Genomic DNA, 14957 nt, shown 5'->3' with positions numbered 1-14957 from the left:
ATGAGGGATACATGTATTAAATGGGTGTGAGTTATCTTAACCTTCTGATCCGCTCATAAACTTAGTGAAGCTGTCGAGGTAATGTAGAACATCTGGTGCCGAGTCAGAAACGTACTGTAATGGACAAATTTGGGCATATATCTTATTTTTTTAGTTATTTTCTTGTTTTGTGGTTCCTATCATTCATTACTTAGCTCCTCTGCTTCCAGTCTAACAAGAAGAACTTGCTTGCCTTTTTTTCTCATTTTAGAAAGAAGTTGTTTCCTGTACAGTATTGGTTCCTATTTATAATAGATTGCATTTGTAGTTCAGTACTGTACTTTACTTACATAACAAAAACAGTGTCTTTATGTATGCTAATTTTGTTTTTCTTTTCAGTCAAATAGTAACGTACAAGACGTTCAGAATGTACAGAGTGTTAGGCAAGGGTGGCTTTGGTGAAGTGTGTGCGTGTCAAGTTAGAGCAACTGGCAAAATGTATGCATGTAAGAAGTTAGAAAAGAAGAGAATAAAGAAGAGAAAGGGTGAAGCTATGGTGCTTATAGAGAAGCAAATTCTACAAAAAATTAATTCCAGATTTGTTGTAAGTATATTGTCATATCTCACAGTCAGTGTGGGGCAGGGAATATTGATTGTTTTGTTGGTGTTATATTCACTTATATATGAAGGGGAGCAGTGGCCCAATGGGTACAGCACTTACTTCCTGTCCTAAGATTTCCTGGGACACCCTTAGTTAATCCACCTTTGAATTGGTACAGTGTCTGACTTCAGCTGGGAAGTAATGGCAGGCAACAATAGTCTACAGAGACTTGATATTCAGTGTGTGCTCTCTCTCTCTCTCTCTCTCTCTGTTTATATCATCAGTAAGGTCATATTACCCCCAGGATGTCTTGACCTTGTGTTTCTCTCTCACCCTCATAGCCCAACAGATAATTTTGTTTTGTTGCAGGTTAGTCTAGCGTACGCCTACGAAACAAAAGATTCCCTATGTCTCGTCTTAACCATAATGAATGGCGGGGACCTCAAATTTCACATCTATAATATGGGCCGAGATCCAGGCTTTGACCAAGAGAGAGCCGTTTTCCATGCAGCTGAGGTGTGTATTGGTCTATGTTGGGACCTCAGTCAATTTGTGCATGTATATCTTACTGGATTGACTATAGTATATTTATTTATTTTTCCCCCCCCTCTGTGTTGACTTGATATTCTTGGTGTGGCAGACGAGTCATTTTTATGTTGCAACTGCTTTTTATATCTCTGACTCACTCTCAGCTTGTATCCCTGCATGCCTCCTATTTTTTGACGTGTTACAATATTTTTTTTTTTTTTTTTATAGTTAGGAAGTGATGGTCACAGCCGATGAGTGATAGACATTATTTTGTGCTAGAAACTAAGTATAATTAATGTTATGGGTTGTACAAGTTATATTCTGCTTTGAGTTCCTATACAAGCAGTTCCCAATTTATGAAGATCTGGAGTTATTCCCCCCCTTAAAAAAAAATTTTCTCAGGTTCTGATTTATGTAGGAAAAATCTTTTAGTTAAGAAGTTACAGTATAGTGCTGAGTTTTAGTAAACATGTAGTATCACAGTTGGGGAAAATTCCAAGCTTGCAACTGGGACAAATCAAAGGAAGCTTGTGATTGGTCAAGTCATGCCATGTGAGTTTGTGAGGGGGTGTTGAAATAATAGCAAATGCCACTGATCTTTTTTCACTTTTAAGATAATTACATTACTGTGTGTTTCACATGCTGATCATTACTTACCTGGATTTGGATGTCATTCTAGATCAGCACTTAATGTTAAACTATTTACATAATCAAAGAATATAAATAATAAAAGAGTTCTAGATTAACCCAGTGCACCTCGTTCCACCAGTCAATCAGCTGCATTGATAAAATCTGCTCTAGGCAAAGCTCGTATGAATGGAGTACAGTATAGTTATACTGTAGAGAGCATGTAGCATTAATGTTTTGGTGAACTCTTTTTGTTAGTGATGTAATGGATGTGAAGTGTAACATTGGTATGAAAATTTAGTCAAGACTACAGTATGTATTCAAGGATTTTGTTTATGTTGGCATAACTTAAAGGATTGTGAAATAGAAAAATTAGGATGGCTTATTTTAGATTATTTTTTTGGATCACAGATGGAAAAAGTATTGTATATGATTCACTATTTAGAAATGGTCTGTGGAATGCTTTAGCACAAACTGTCAGTTGCAGCATCACTTGGTTCTTACAGTGAGCATATAAATAAATCTTAACATAAATTGATCTTACCTTTTGATCTTTTTAACCTTATAATGGATGGGGAACACCAGCACAGAACAGTAATGCTATAGCAGGTCGGGAGAACAAATGACAATACAGGGAGAGAGTGTTTTTTTTTCTTGATTCTGGTCATCTTGCACCAGCAGCAGAAAAGGACTGGCAAACTTAAGGGAAAAACGTTGTTCACCTCTGAGGATGACTTAACAAAAAGGTCATGTGGGCACAGGCCATAAATTGAACCGTGTCAATTTTCAAATTCAGGTCCAGATCCGCAAAGGTTCACTTAATTAATATTCTTTGGAACTGAAGCTGTAAGGATACATCTAAGTGGTTGACTTGTTAAAATTACTACAAAGGTAACATAAAAACATGATATACAACTTTACCAAGAAGTTGCCTTAGCTAGGTATATTTATTCGAAGCACCAGAAAAAACCCAAAACAATATCTTTGGTAGAAAATCCTGTACATTAGTTGTGTCTCGTAGCAACAGTATTGGTAAGTGAATGGAAAGTATTTAATTAAGGGTGCCATCAGTGCCTATCTATCTCATGCATCACAAGATGTGCCACCTATTGTAACATTTGGAGGACCTTTTGATGCACAAGTACTGTACTTAAAAAATTTCACCGTTTCTCTTTATATTTACTTAATTTTTGTATATTTAAAAAAATATATATTAATTATTGACTGGTGTATCTGGGTAGTTATATTCTGGTGCTAAAGGGGTTTAATGAATTATGCACATATGATTGTATAGTGCTCACTAGTGTACAAGCATAAGGGTTTGTTTTTTAATGGGGTCTGTAAAACTTGATTCATATACCCTGTATACTACAGTACTACAGTGTATGGATGGTGATGCGCATGTGCCAAAATGGTTATACTGATGATTTTTGGCAGTATTATGGGTCTTTGTTGTGTAGTAAGTCATGATGGGTTATGTTTTCACTCTTGCATGTCCTTATCTGCTGACGTATGGTGGCTGGAATTAGAGTAATAAAGACTTTTATTCATTTATTGATTAAAGAAGAGTAATTTTAGATGTTGACTTAGATAATGAAGTGTACATGTGCTTGTTTTAGCACTGGAGGTTATCCATGTAATAACAACAACTATTACTTCTAGGTATTGTGTGGATTGGGGCACTTACACACACAGGGCATCGTGTACAGAGACTGTAAGCCTGAAAACATTCTACTAGATGATCATGGTCATGTCCGAATATCTGACCTTGGTTTAGCTGTTCAGATACCTGAAGGAGAGATGGTGCGGGGTAGAGTGGGCACAGTTGGATACATGGGTGAGCAGTTACAAGTAGATAATTTTTCTTAATGTATTTTATGTAGTGAACTACTGTATGAGGTGGCATGCCTCAACAGACTTGAACATGATTTAACAAGGGCAAGTTGAGTTAATTTTTTACGTGCCTAACCAAATCTAAGTTTGCCCAGGTATTCTTTGTTTATTTTGTGTCTACCCTTTCACTAGCTGGCTTATGCCCAGCACCCACCACCTGTGTTGCAGTTGATGGATATTTGAAAACAAACAATATTAATATATATACTGTATATGTTACAATCAAATCGTGTAATCAGCATTTCACGAAATGATTGAATTTGTTTAGTCAAATAGCAAAACAAAGATTTAAATTGGGTTAGGTTAGGTCCTAACCTAAAGTAACGTAACCTAATGTAGCATAGCGCTACGTCATACTACGTTATTTTATATTACGTTACCTTACATTAGTTAGGTTAGAACCCAACCTAACCCAATTGAAACATTCATTTTACTATTTGATAAAATATATATATATATATATATATATATACATTATCTCATATTTTGACTGTCGGTGAATAGATTACAGTACTGTAGTTACATCTGGTAACTTAAATGTTTAACTTGTCTCAAAACAGTCTCTCCTACTGTTACTACACAGCATAAGAATCACTCACTGTCTTAGTACCAGGGCAGTACTGCCAGATGTACAGGTATACTACTATACTGTATTGAGTTGTTCAGTTTTAAATGAGTTTTTCTTGCTTTTATTACACCGATACAAAAGTGGACATCACTGTTTGTGTTAGCATATTGTTTGTCAAGGTAAGCATTTTTTTATGTACAGTTCTATTTATTAGCATGTCACAATAGTCCACAAGTTTTTTTTTCTTATATATACTCAAGCACAGTATCAAATTTTTCTCACTTTTTCACCTCTATGATCTCTTTTGCCAATATCACTCATTCCATCTTGGTGAACAGTAGAAAGCATTTGAAAACTTGCTTATCACACCGCTTGATGCACAGGTTGTGCCACGACACTTGCTCACCACGTGTGATGCTTGGTATCTTTTGTTTTTCTATTTGCTTTGTCGGTTTCATATGCACCAAGCAGGTAATGAAAAAGCTTTTAGTTATTATACCAGTTATCCAAATAAGTGTGTGACCTTTCTGTAGATGAAAGACAATAACGCTGTCACAACAGAATCAGACGTGCCAAATCCACCATCTAGCAGTATGTCAGTTTCCTTTCTTGTATATAGAATATAATCCACTATATATCCACTTGTCATAATCATACAGCACAGGTTCACTCCAAAGCAATGGTATTTTGATGGAAAAATGCCTAAAACGTAGTCTTCCTCTCCACAACATTAGGCTTTCATGAATACACAATTCTAGTGATTGCTTATACTTTTCCTGGAATTAACTTCATAAATAATCCACAGCAAATTTGATTTTATGCAACTTAGCACCTTGAACTTGCTGTGTATGGTCGGTAAAGTGCCCCTAATAAGGAGATAATGATCTTGAAGTATCGGTCTTCCAAAAATCTTTTGCTTATACATTTCATCAGCCATCCCTTCATTTATTCTTTTTTTTTGTGGGGGAATGGGGGTTGCTTACAATGCTTCAGTTTAATGATTACTTTTTTTTTTGCACCTTTTCTGTGCAATACAGTTGGACTTTATCAGTTTAACGACCACTGTCAGGAAATGGAATGAAAAATAACTCCCTAGCAGCACTTTGTGCATCTTCCTCTTCATTTGTCATCCCAAAATGACCACCTTGCACAAAAACACATTTTCTTCTGCACATGGAAGACTACTCTCGCCTCACTGTCTGAATCTTTCTTCTTGAACCAGTAGCTGAGCATCAGAAGTATTTTCATTCACTCACTGTTTTTACACCATGTGCCCACTGGAAATTTTTATCCAATTTGGTTGTGGTTTCATGAAGTAATAGATGTAAACAATTGCAAATCAATAACACACATTTAAGCATTGTTTATACGTACAGATATCATCTGTTTTGTATTCGTTAAAACACTCACTATGGCTGTGAGTACAATATTAGGAACATCTAGCTTCTAGTTGTAGATATAGTTTATTACTCATCACAATATTTCAAATATAAATACAGTATTCATTTTACCCCTTAAAAGAATACGTATACTGCAACATGATATAATATCCCCAAAAATCACAATTACTATTAATGTATAAAACAATGATCCTAAGTATGTTCAATAAAGCGATATTATCTGAACATATAGACCAAAAATTACAGAAGATATATTGTTTTATTTAAGAGGGAATATAGTGGGTTACATCTTGTTGTTAGAATGTTGTGTACAGGAACAAAAGTGTCTGTCTCTCTCATGTGTTGTGACTGCTGGGCTTCATAACGTTGGTCAGGCTACAGCTGGTTGGTAGAGATGCCATCTAGTAATTCTTAATGATGGTTAATGGTAATTATCTTCCTTTTTTTTGTAACTGTTAACCAGGAATATTGTATAAACATTTCAAGTTAGATTTTTTAATTGTTACTCATTTATCAAAGGAAACAATGATAAACATTTTTATGTTAAAATTAGAGTTAATGACACGAAGCAGTAACAAACAGCTGGTAGGTGTGAGCAATGCCTTTTTAACCCCTTCCCCCCAAAACATCTACACAGCTATACTTGTGCATGGAAATAATATATATATTATTAATTTAATGCAGGTGCTCACCAGAGATGGCAGAGAAAAATTTTGTGACAAGAAATGGGTCAGGTGACGTGTTCCAGCACAGACTAGTATTTGTTGGTTTCATAACTTTTCTGTTTCATTTGACTGAATTTTCCGTGTGTTTATTTATGCTTATATTACATTGGCTATTTTGATAGCATAGAGAAATTAACAATGTTCAAAACATAGAATACTGTATAATATTAATTTTACATGAAATATATAACACACACATGATAATTTATGTACAAAAAAGACCTGCAAGTGCTTCACCAAGCTTATCTTTTTTCAATAAACAGTGAACTTGAAATTTTAGATGTAAAATTGGTCATTATTAGACAATAAGCTACGAGAAGGAGAATACTGTACAGGTACTATAAGATACATACCAGCAAGCTGTGCAGATTAAGTGCCCAGCAGCCTGGTCATGCCCACATTAGGGATGGTATAAGTAATTTTTCATGTCCCTGTGCCTGGCACTTGCCTGGTGGACAAGTCAGTATTTTGAGAGGAAACTACTCATATGGGAAATTGTCAGGTACTGCATGACTGTACAGGGTGCATGTATAACCAGTGAGGTGACAGGATAGGAGGGGGATGTGTGTGTGTGCTTGACTTGACCCCATATTGTGACATTACGGCTGAGCTGATTCCTGGCATTTCTGTTCCCATAAGGCCCAGGTGGGTGCTACACACTGCTACAGCCTCAGTGACATCACAGTTGATCCTTCCTATTTCTATTGGTCTATTCTGACTGGAATATTTTAAAAGGTAGAAAATGCCTCCCATTGGTTGCTGTATCAGCAGAATTGTGCTATAAAATGAAGTGAAAACTGACCTGGTGAGGGTATTGTAGACAGACAACAAGTGATCTGTGATGACGATAAACACGATATACATTGGTCCCTTGATTAACAAACGGTCCAATTGACGAAATTTTGGTTAACGAATTAGCTCCCATAAGGATTTTCAGCTCGATTAACGAACAAAACTTTGATTAACGAAAGCCTATGAGAAACACGTTTTGTTGTGCGCATCAGCTGGTCGGCCAGTCTGCCAATACAGTAATCAGTTCTATGTTTACATTCGTTTTCAGTGGAGTAAATATCAAGAAAGTTGGTCTCTTGAATATTTGCATTTTTTATATTAAAATTATTCTGAAATTTAGTTTACATATTGATAATATAGACAGTACAGGGAAAGTTTTTGTGCGCCCATCAGCTGATTGAATCACCCAACAACGCTTCTCAGTTTAACTTGGTTTACAGTGGAATGAACATCGAGTTTGTTGGTCTCTTGAATATTTTTGTATTTTACATTAAAATTATTGGTCATTCTGAAATTTATTAAACATAATGATAATATACAGTGCAGAAATTATTATGAAACACGAAGAAGGCATTAGAACCAATGCACTCTAAAGAATATGGCATGTCATCATCGACTGCCTCTACAATCAGCTGTTTGATATGTAAACAAAGCTGCCGGGAATACGATATACACACCTCAAAGTAAGTTAAAATACAGTACAGTATTACCCAGCTTTACACGGTTTCACTTTCCGCGATTTCTCATTTATGCGATTTCTCAGATTTCTCATTTACGAGGAACCGGACTTTCACTTTCCTTTCATTTTCCGCGGTGCATCTACTCACATATGCGGTGAAGTATAATTTTTTTTTAATTTTTTTTATTTAGCTCATAAAATTCATACAAATTACCCTGCCAGAATATAATTTACATTGCTGGAATTCTTACAATATGATGATCATTTTGAATATAAACATCATGGATTTTGCATTAGACATACAAATTTTAGATCTAATGTAATAATTTGGTTTACACAAAGCAAATATTTTATCGTTTGTGCAAAATATATGAAGTTTACATTCAAAATATTCCCTGACCTGCAAGGAATCTAGAAATGTCAATTATATTATCCTAACTTTAGTCTGGGTTATTATTTATTACTAAAAATGTAAATATACTATTTTCTCCCAATCGCTTCTCTGGTAGGGAGGGAAGGTGGGGGGTGGGGGGTAGGAAGGGAGGGAGGGCGGAGGTGGGGTATTTTGATTGACAGATAGTGTCCTTGAAGAATATTTCTTTGTTTATTTACTGAAGATATTTGTTTTAGCTCATAAAATTCATACAAATTACCCGGCCAGAATATAATTTACATTGCTGGAATTCTTACAATATGATGATCATTTTGAATATAAACATCATGGATTTTGCATTAGACATACAAATTTTAGATCTAATGTAATAATTTGGTTTACACAAAGCAAATATTTTATCTTTTGTGCAAAATATATGAAGTTTACATTCAAAATATTCCCTGACCTGCAAGGAATCCAGAAATGTCAATTATATTATCCTAACTTTAGTCTGAGGTATTATTTATTACTAAACGTTAAAATCTAGTGTTTTCACCCAATCATTTCTCAGAGAGGTAGGAGCTAGTGAGCTGGGAAGAGGGGGGGGGGATTTGAGTCCATTATTTGAATGGACATTAACCTGGCGACTGTATTTCTCTTAAATATTAATTGTGTGAGCATACCATCATAAAATTTAGATGTTATTTTTACTACAACATAGGTATTGTGTTGGAAAAAGTGGAGTTTGGGGGTCGGGCCAGTCTCTATTGGAATTAATCCCATATGTTCTGTTGTTCACTTTCCGCGGTACCCTGTGGGTTCAATCGACCACGTATATCGGTAAATCGCGGTACTACTGTATTCTATTGTTTTTTATGTATTTTTGTACAGTATACTGTACAGTACAGTATTTAGTGTATATTTAATGTTTGGTTAATTTTATTACCGTGTATACAGTACTTTGTATGTATACTTTTCTGAGTTGGAACCAATTACCCAATAACCCATTGAAATAATATTCGGTTAACGAAATTTTCGGTGAACAAAATTTTTGGTTAATGAACGGCTCTGTGGAACCAATTGTGTTCGTTAATCCAGGGACAACTGTACCTTAAATTTTTATTATTTATTTTTTTTTTTCATAAAAAAAATGGCCAAGAAATTTCCTCAAATTTGTCAGGGTAAGTAGAAAAAATAAATTGTGGGCACATAAATTTTACAAGTCACTTGCCTGAGACAAGTACATGTGCCACATAATCTGCATTGCCTGATACATAAGTTTTTCAGTAAATCGTTCATGACCACGTCTTTTGTACAGGTACAGTGGGGTATGCTATAACGAATCTAATTGGTTCTAGAACCTTGTTCGTTATAGCATTCGTTTGTTATAGGATTAATCCGTTCCAGGCCCCCAAATACAACCACTTAACACTGAAAAATATAATATAAAATTGTAAAAATTGTAAAAAAGTGCATAAATATGCATCTAAACCCCTGAAATAAAGAATATCATTAATATTTGTAATAATAAAACAATAAATTAAAAAAAAAAAAATTAAATTATGTTCTTTGTAGGAGTTTCGTTCGTTATAGCATTCTCAATTTTATAGGTAAAACCGTTCGTTATAGGAATATTCGTAGTAGGATCCGTTCGTTATAGCATACCCCACTGTACACTTATGCATTATTACAATAATGTGTATTGTTTGCTAGCGGACGGAGGGTGGTGGTCAGATGAATACGAAGCTTCTCCGTAAGTCATTCATTACCACACCTGTAATAAATAAATGCATCTTATAAAGAGGAAAATACAGCACGTGCATTGGAATCTCTCTCTCTCTCTCTTACGTCACATACTCATCTGTTATGTATGATTTCATCTCTTTAATATTGTGTTATTGTAGTGTTGAGATCCTATAATATCATGACTTTTGGGCCCATTTGGGTGAAAACCCCACTTTGACTGATGACTGTAATGTTACCTCGTTGACATCATGCTAAAACAAGTTCAATATACAGGGTATGATGTTCATTAAATGATGAGATTTACAGGAATGCATCACAATCTTATATCGAGTGATGACCGTACCAGTTTGTTTCAGACATCATTAAGTCCATCAGACCATAATCAAAAACATTCCACTAAGTAATCAAATTCTGATTCTTCTATAACAGAACAAGCATCAGTCAAACCAGATTGCGTGCTGTTAAACACACTGTGTAAGCACGATTGGAGGCGTGGTCCACTTCGACTCCTCATACTCCCTCCTCCATTTCCGTGGCTGGTCAGGTTCATCTCCATTGCTCCTGCCTTCATCATCTTCAGAATCATTCTCTTCTCTAACTGTTGTCTCTTCCTCTTCATTATACCATTCATCATCACTGGTGATGTGTATCTGAGTCAGTACTGACCAGTAAATCTGGATTATCTCTACAGATGCTCTGGCAACGTGTTGTTGGCGTACAGGTTGCTCTGTCATCTTGAGAGGTGCTGCCCCATAGTATAAAAATGTAACCGATCACTATATTGCAACAATACAGTAAAGAAAAAAATAATTTGTACCCTTCAAATTTTAAATTGCCCATAATTTGTAATGTTACAAAATATATATTACGAATTTTGTAATTTTTATTAATTTTTTTGAAATATTATGTACTCTATTGTACTGTACCGTACCGTGTGTATGTATTAAAATTTTCATAATATTCGTATATGGCACACATGTAGTGTAGCCATGCAGCCATGGGATGCGACTACCTGCCTCAGTGTAAACAAGTACAGTACTTTACTTGTCATGTGTCTCAGTCACGGTCAGCTCACGTTGGTCAGTCGTGTACAGTACATGTACATCTATCGCGCAAGCTTTTTCCATTTGTTTTCTCATCATTGTCCAGTGTTTGAGCTTTATGTCTGATAACCCTAAATCTGATACAGTACTAAAAAACGTTTAAATTTTGATGGGGACAGATAACGGAAAAGTACTGTTTTTTTTTTTTCCCCCCCTTGGGAGGTGGCCTTCATAGTTTGTATCGGCTAGAACCCCTATTATTTCAAGTTGTTGAGTTTTCACTGGAGCAGGGAACCAAAGTCAAACACTTACCACAAATATTTCAATGAAAAATCTCCTACAGGAATTTTGAATGCAATTAACCCCATGCATGTGTATCAGCTGCAGTGAAGGGTGCCTTTTCTCTACATATTGCTTGAATAATTTAAATTTTTTTCTCATCAGAAGGTTTATCATAAAATGCTTGTATTTTCTTTCAGCACCAGAAGTTATAGACAATGAGAAGTACACCTTCTCCCCAGACTGGTTCAGCTTCGGATGCCTCATATACGAAATGATTGAAGGACAGGCACCTTTCAGAGCACGTAAAGAAAAGGTTTGTAAACATTATTACTTTTATGAACCTTTCTAGCTCGAAACCATTCACCTGGCATCTTTTATTAATGCACAGCCATTATGGGGTGTAGGACAGTTGACTGCTTCTCCAGCTGGAGGCTAATCTTGCAGTTGGCCATCCTCTCCCTTCACAAATGTCCCCTTTCAAAGTATAAATTGGAAGCAAAGGTTGTCCTTTAGTGGCAGGAGATCTAAAGACAGCCAAATCTACCTTATAAGGGCACAGTTTCACCAGCTATGGCCACAATCATGATGTCAGAGGCAGCCCACTAATTTGGTTGTTGTCCCAAGGTTTCTCTCTTTAAGAACTAATGTTACCCAAACTGCCTGCTTATGTTAAGTGTAGTGACCTGGCTAGGTGATATGTAAAAGTACCCAGCAAACTGCTACACAGCAGATGTAGCTCTTCCTGTTCACATGTAGTGCACCTCACCCCCCTCCCCACTAACTCCACTCATGTAGGCTCCCTGCCTCTAGAGGGCAATATTTGTTTCCAATTCATCCATCTAAGGAGGATAAATACAAAGGGGATGGATGGGGTGATTGTAAGATCAACCTCTCTGCTAGTAGTTGGGGTGTGGTCTACTGTTCTAGACCCCTGATAAGGGCTTGAGCTTTAACAGGAGCCTCCTGGCAGTGGACCTAGCTAGAAAATAGGATTTTGGAATCAGTCCTTCAGTTTTGTCTGTAGTAATGTGACCTACCCTGGTAACTACAGTATTACAGTAGCAGGAAGACAGTAAGAAAAATGTAGATTTTTCCTCGGTGTTATAATCAGGCTCTTTCCTGGCCTTAGAGCTTGAAGACTGAGTCATGGTAAACCTTCGGGGATCTTCTCTGGAATATCTACATAATTTCAACCAGTTCACTTGTATATGCTCTCCAGCTATGTTCTTCTCTATCATTATCTCGCTCTCTTCAAACAATAACTGGATGCTTCATCAATTCAATCTCTGCACTTTCTCTTGGTATTGGCTTTAACCTGTATGGTAGAGAGCAGTATCAGGTCCTCTTTAACACTCCTTGCTTTCTGTCCTATAGCACTGACATTAGCATCTGTGAAATTGATGATCTTCATTCTTCTTTAGCTGGCAGAACTTACTCACATTTCATGTATACTGTATCACTTAATGCAATTAGAGTTGGTTGTCTTATTCATCCTTTATGTCTATTTTTATCTAGTAGGTCAACTCATTGTTATTCACCCAACCAAAAAGGTTTAGTTGGATATAGTCATCGTGTTGTGTGTCTGTCTGTAGGGAAACAATTTCTGCAGAGTAAGTCATCTTCTGTCAGGTGTATTACAACCAGTTTTAATACATGAATTATTTGAACACAGTTAATGGGCCCTTAATGGTTTTGGTCTGGGTTGGATGTATTTACGGCTCTTGTTCGGTATTATTGTGGCATTTTATTACCAAGACAAATTGTGAATAATTTAGTTTTTCCTTGCAGTATAGATTTTACACATCTATATAGCAGTGGATTATGGTATGGAGTTTCCTGTCTGTATATCTGTCTGCCTGCATATGTCTCCCTGTGTCAGACTACAGTTTTTTTTTTTTTTTACATTCGTTGTCAGGTACCATTCATCAGTGCATGTTAGTGTATCAGTTCAGTAAATTTAAAATTTATTTTATTAGAAGCTTTTCATGAAAATAAATCAAAATAAGGAAATCTAAAGGAAAATGTTGATTTATGGCCTTTTTATCTCTTTATTAATGTCTGAATTTTCACTGTGTCCACGTGAAAGTTTTTTGTACAAAACCTCAGTCTATCTCATGATATGCTTCACCACTCCTGCACTCACTAGGTATAGTGGCATTTTGAAAATGTCTTTGAAGAAATGTTAATACAGGTTGTACCTCTCTAGTCCGGCAACCTCGGGACCCGACCGGTGCCGGACCATGGAAATTCACCCTTTTCCTGGATAGATAGTGACTTGTGCTTATGCTTGGAAGCACTAGCACCACTTTCTCTGCATCATGGTCTCTTTGAAGACATATTGAAGGGTTAAATGTCGTATAGTAGCTTCTCAAATTTCGCGAGTTTTTAATTCTTAACGTATTTTATTGGAACACAAAAAAATAAATAAATTACAATTTTGACGGCGGAAACTTGAATTTCGACGGGTTTGAACGGCCCGCCAACGTGCAGACGACTTGCATAATCTTGTAAACAGCGTCATTTCTCTTATGTACAAAAGATTCATTATTGTTTATTACTGAATGTCTCTTTTATTGAATTAATGTTTATGTGTGCAAAATGAGCAATACAATGCATTAATAATATTAAAACTTTTTTTTGATTACAAAAGTGACTGACTGGTTCATATATAAACTGAAGAAAATAAGACCTGGCTGTAGCTAGTAAAATTAATATGGTTGTTTTAAGTAATGTTATTTAATAAGAAGAAAGAAGTAAAAGTACATCGAAAATATATCGTCATTACTTACATAAGAATATGAAAGCAACAATTATTTACTATTCATATATATATGTTTAATTTTTAATTAATGTTTGTGTGTAAAATTAACAATACAATTTATTAATAATACGTGAATATTAGAGGAGACGAGACGTCGGCATTGTTTATGTATAAAGCTTACAAAACCAGTGACTGATTGGTTCTACATATTAAACTGAAGAAAATAAGACCCTGATTTTAGCTGTAGTAAAATTTTAAAAAAAATTAATATGGTTGTTTGAAGTACCTGTAATGTTATTTAATGTTAATAAATGGAACAATATAAGTAGCTAACCATTAATGGTAAAAAAAGAGACTGCTTCGTATGTAAGTGCACATGTGAAAACATATCGTCATTACTCTCCATAAGAATATGAAAGCAACACTTATTTACTGCTCATATATATTGAAGGGTTAAATGTTGTACTCTGAACTGCCGGATGTAAACAAACCAATTTCTGCGGTTTTTTTTTTATGATTAGCCCACTGAACTCATTGGGGCCTGAGGGGCAAAAATTTAATACTCCTGTAATAATAATAATAATTCAGATAAGTAAAAAAAAAAGCTGCCTATCTACCTATTGGACAAACTAAAGTCGTTCCGGACCACGGGAGTTTCCGGACCACAGAATGCCGGACTAGAGAGGTACAACCTGTATTAGGATTTGTCTTGACGTTTACTACTAATGCAAGATGTTGTACATGTGCAAAGACCCTCTTCTAAACACCCTGACACCGTATGTAATTATATACTCAGACTTACCCTGTATCACAACCAGTCAGTCTTATCTATCCAATACCATCTTGGATCCCTTCACCCTGGATTTCTCTTAAAATCTTTTTGTATTTGTCAGTTGAGCCTATAACCATAAATGCTGTGCCAAAACATATGTCCATTATTGTATTTGTTTGAGTTTGTCA

General features: G+C 35.6%; 1 protein-coding gene across 3 annotated transcripts in view; it reads left to right on the top strand.

Annotated features, from left to right (window-relative positions):
• LOC121869335 (G protein-coupled receptor kinase 2-like) overlaps window positions 1–14957 on the top strand; it is a 60824-nt gene that overhangs the window by 27077 nt on the left and 18790 nt on the right. For all 3 annotated transcript variants that reach the window (XM_042370647.1, XM_042370656.1, XM_042370639.1), the window contains exons 6-9: window positions 379–583; window positions 950–1096; window positions 3398–3572; window positions 11434–11549. In XM_042370647.1, the coding sequence (XP_042226581.1) occupies window positions 379–583; window positions 950–1096; window positions 3398–3572; window positions 11434–11549 (643 nt within the window). The remainder of the gene's footprint in view (window positions 1–378; window positions 584–949; window positions 1097–3397; window positions 3573–11433; window positions 11550–14957) is intronic.

This window comes from Homarus americanus, unplaced genomic scaffold, assembly GCF_018991925.1.
Source record: "Homarus americanus isolate GMGI-L3 unplaced genomic scaffold, GMGI_Hamer_2.0 scaffold32583, whole genome shotgun sequence".
NCBI classification, from domain to species: Eukaryota; Metazoa; Arthropoda; class Malacostraca; order Decapoda; family Nephropidae; genus Homarus; species Homarus americanus.
The sequence above is the reverse complement of the archived record's forward strand: the minus strand, read 5'-3'. Positions and strand labels throughout refer to the sequence as shown.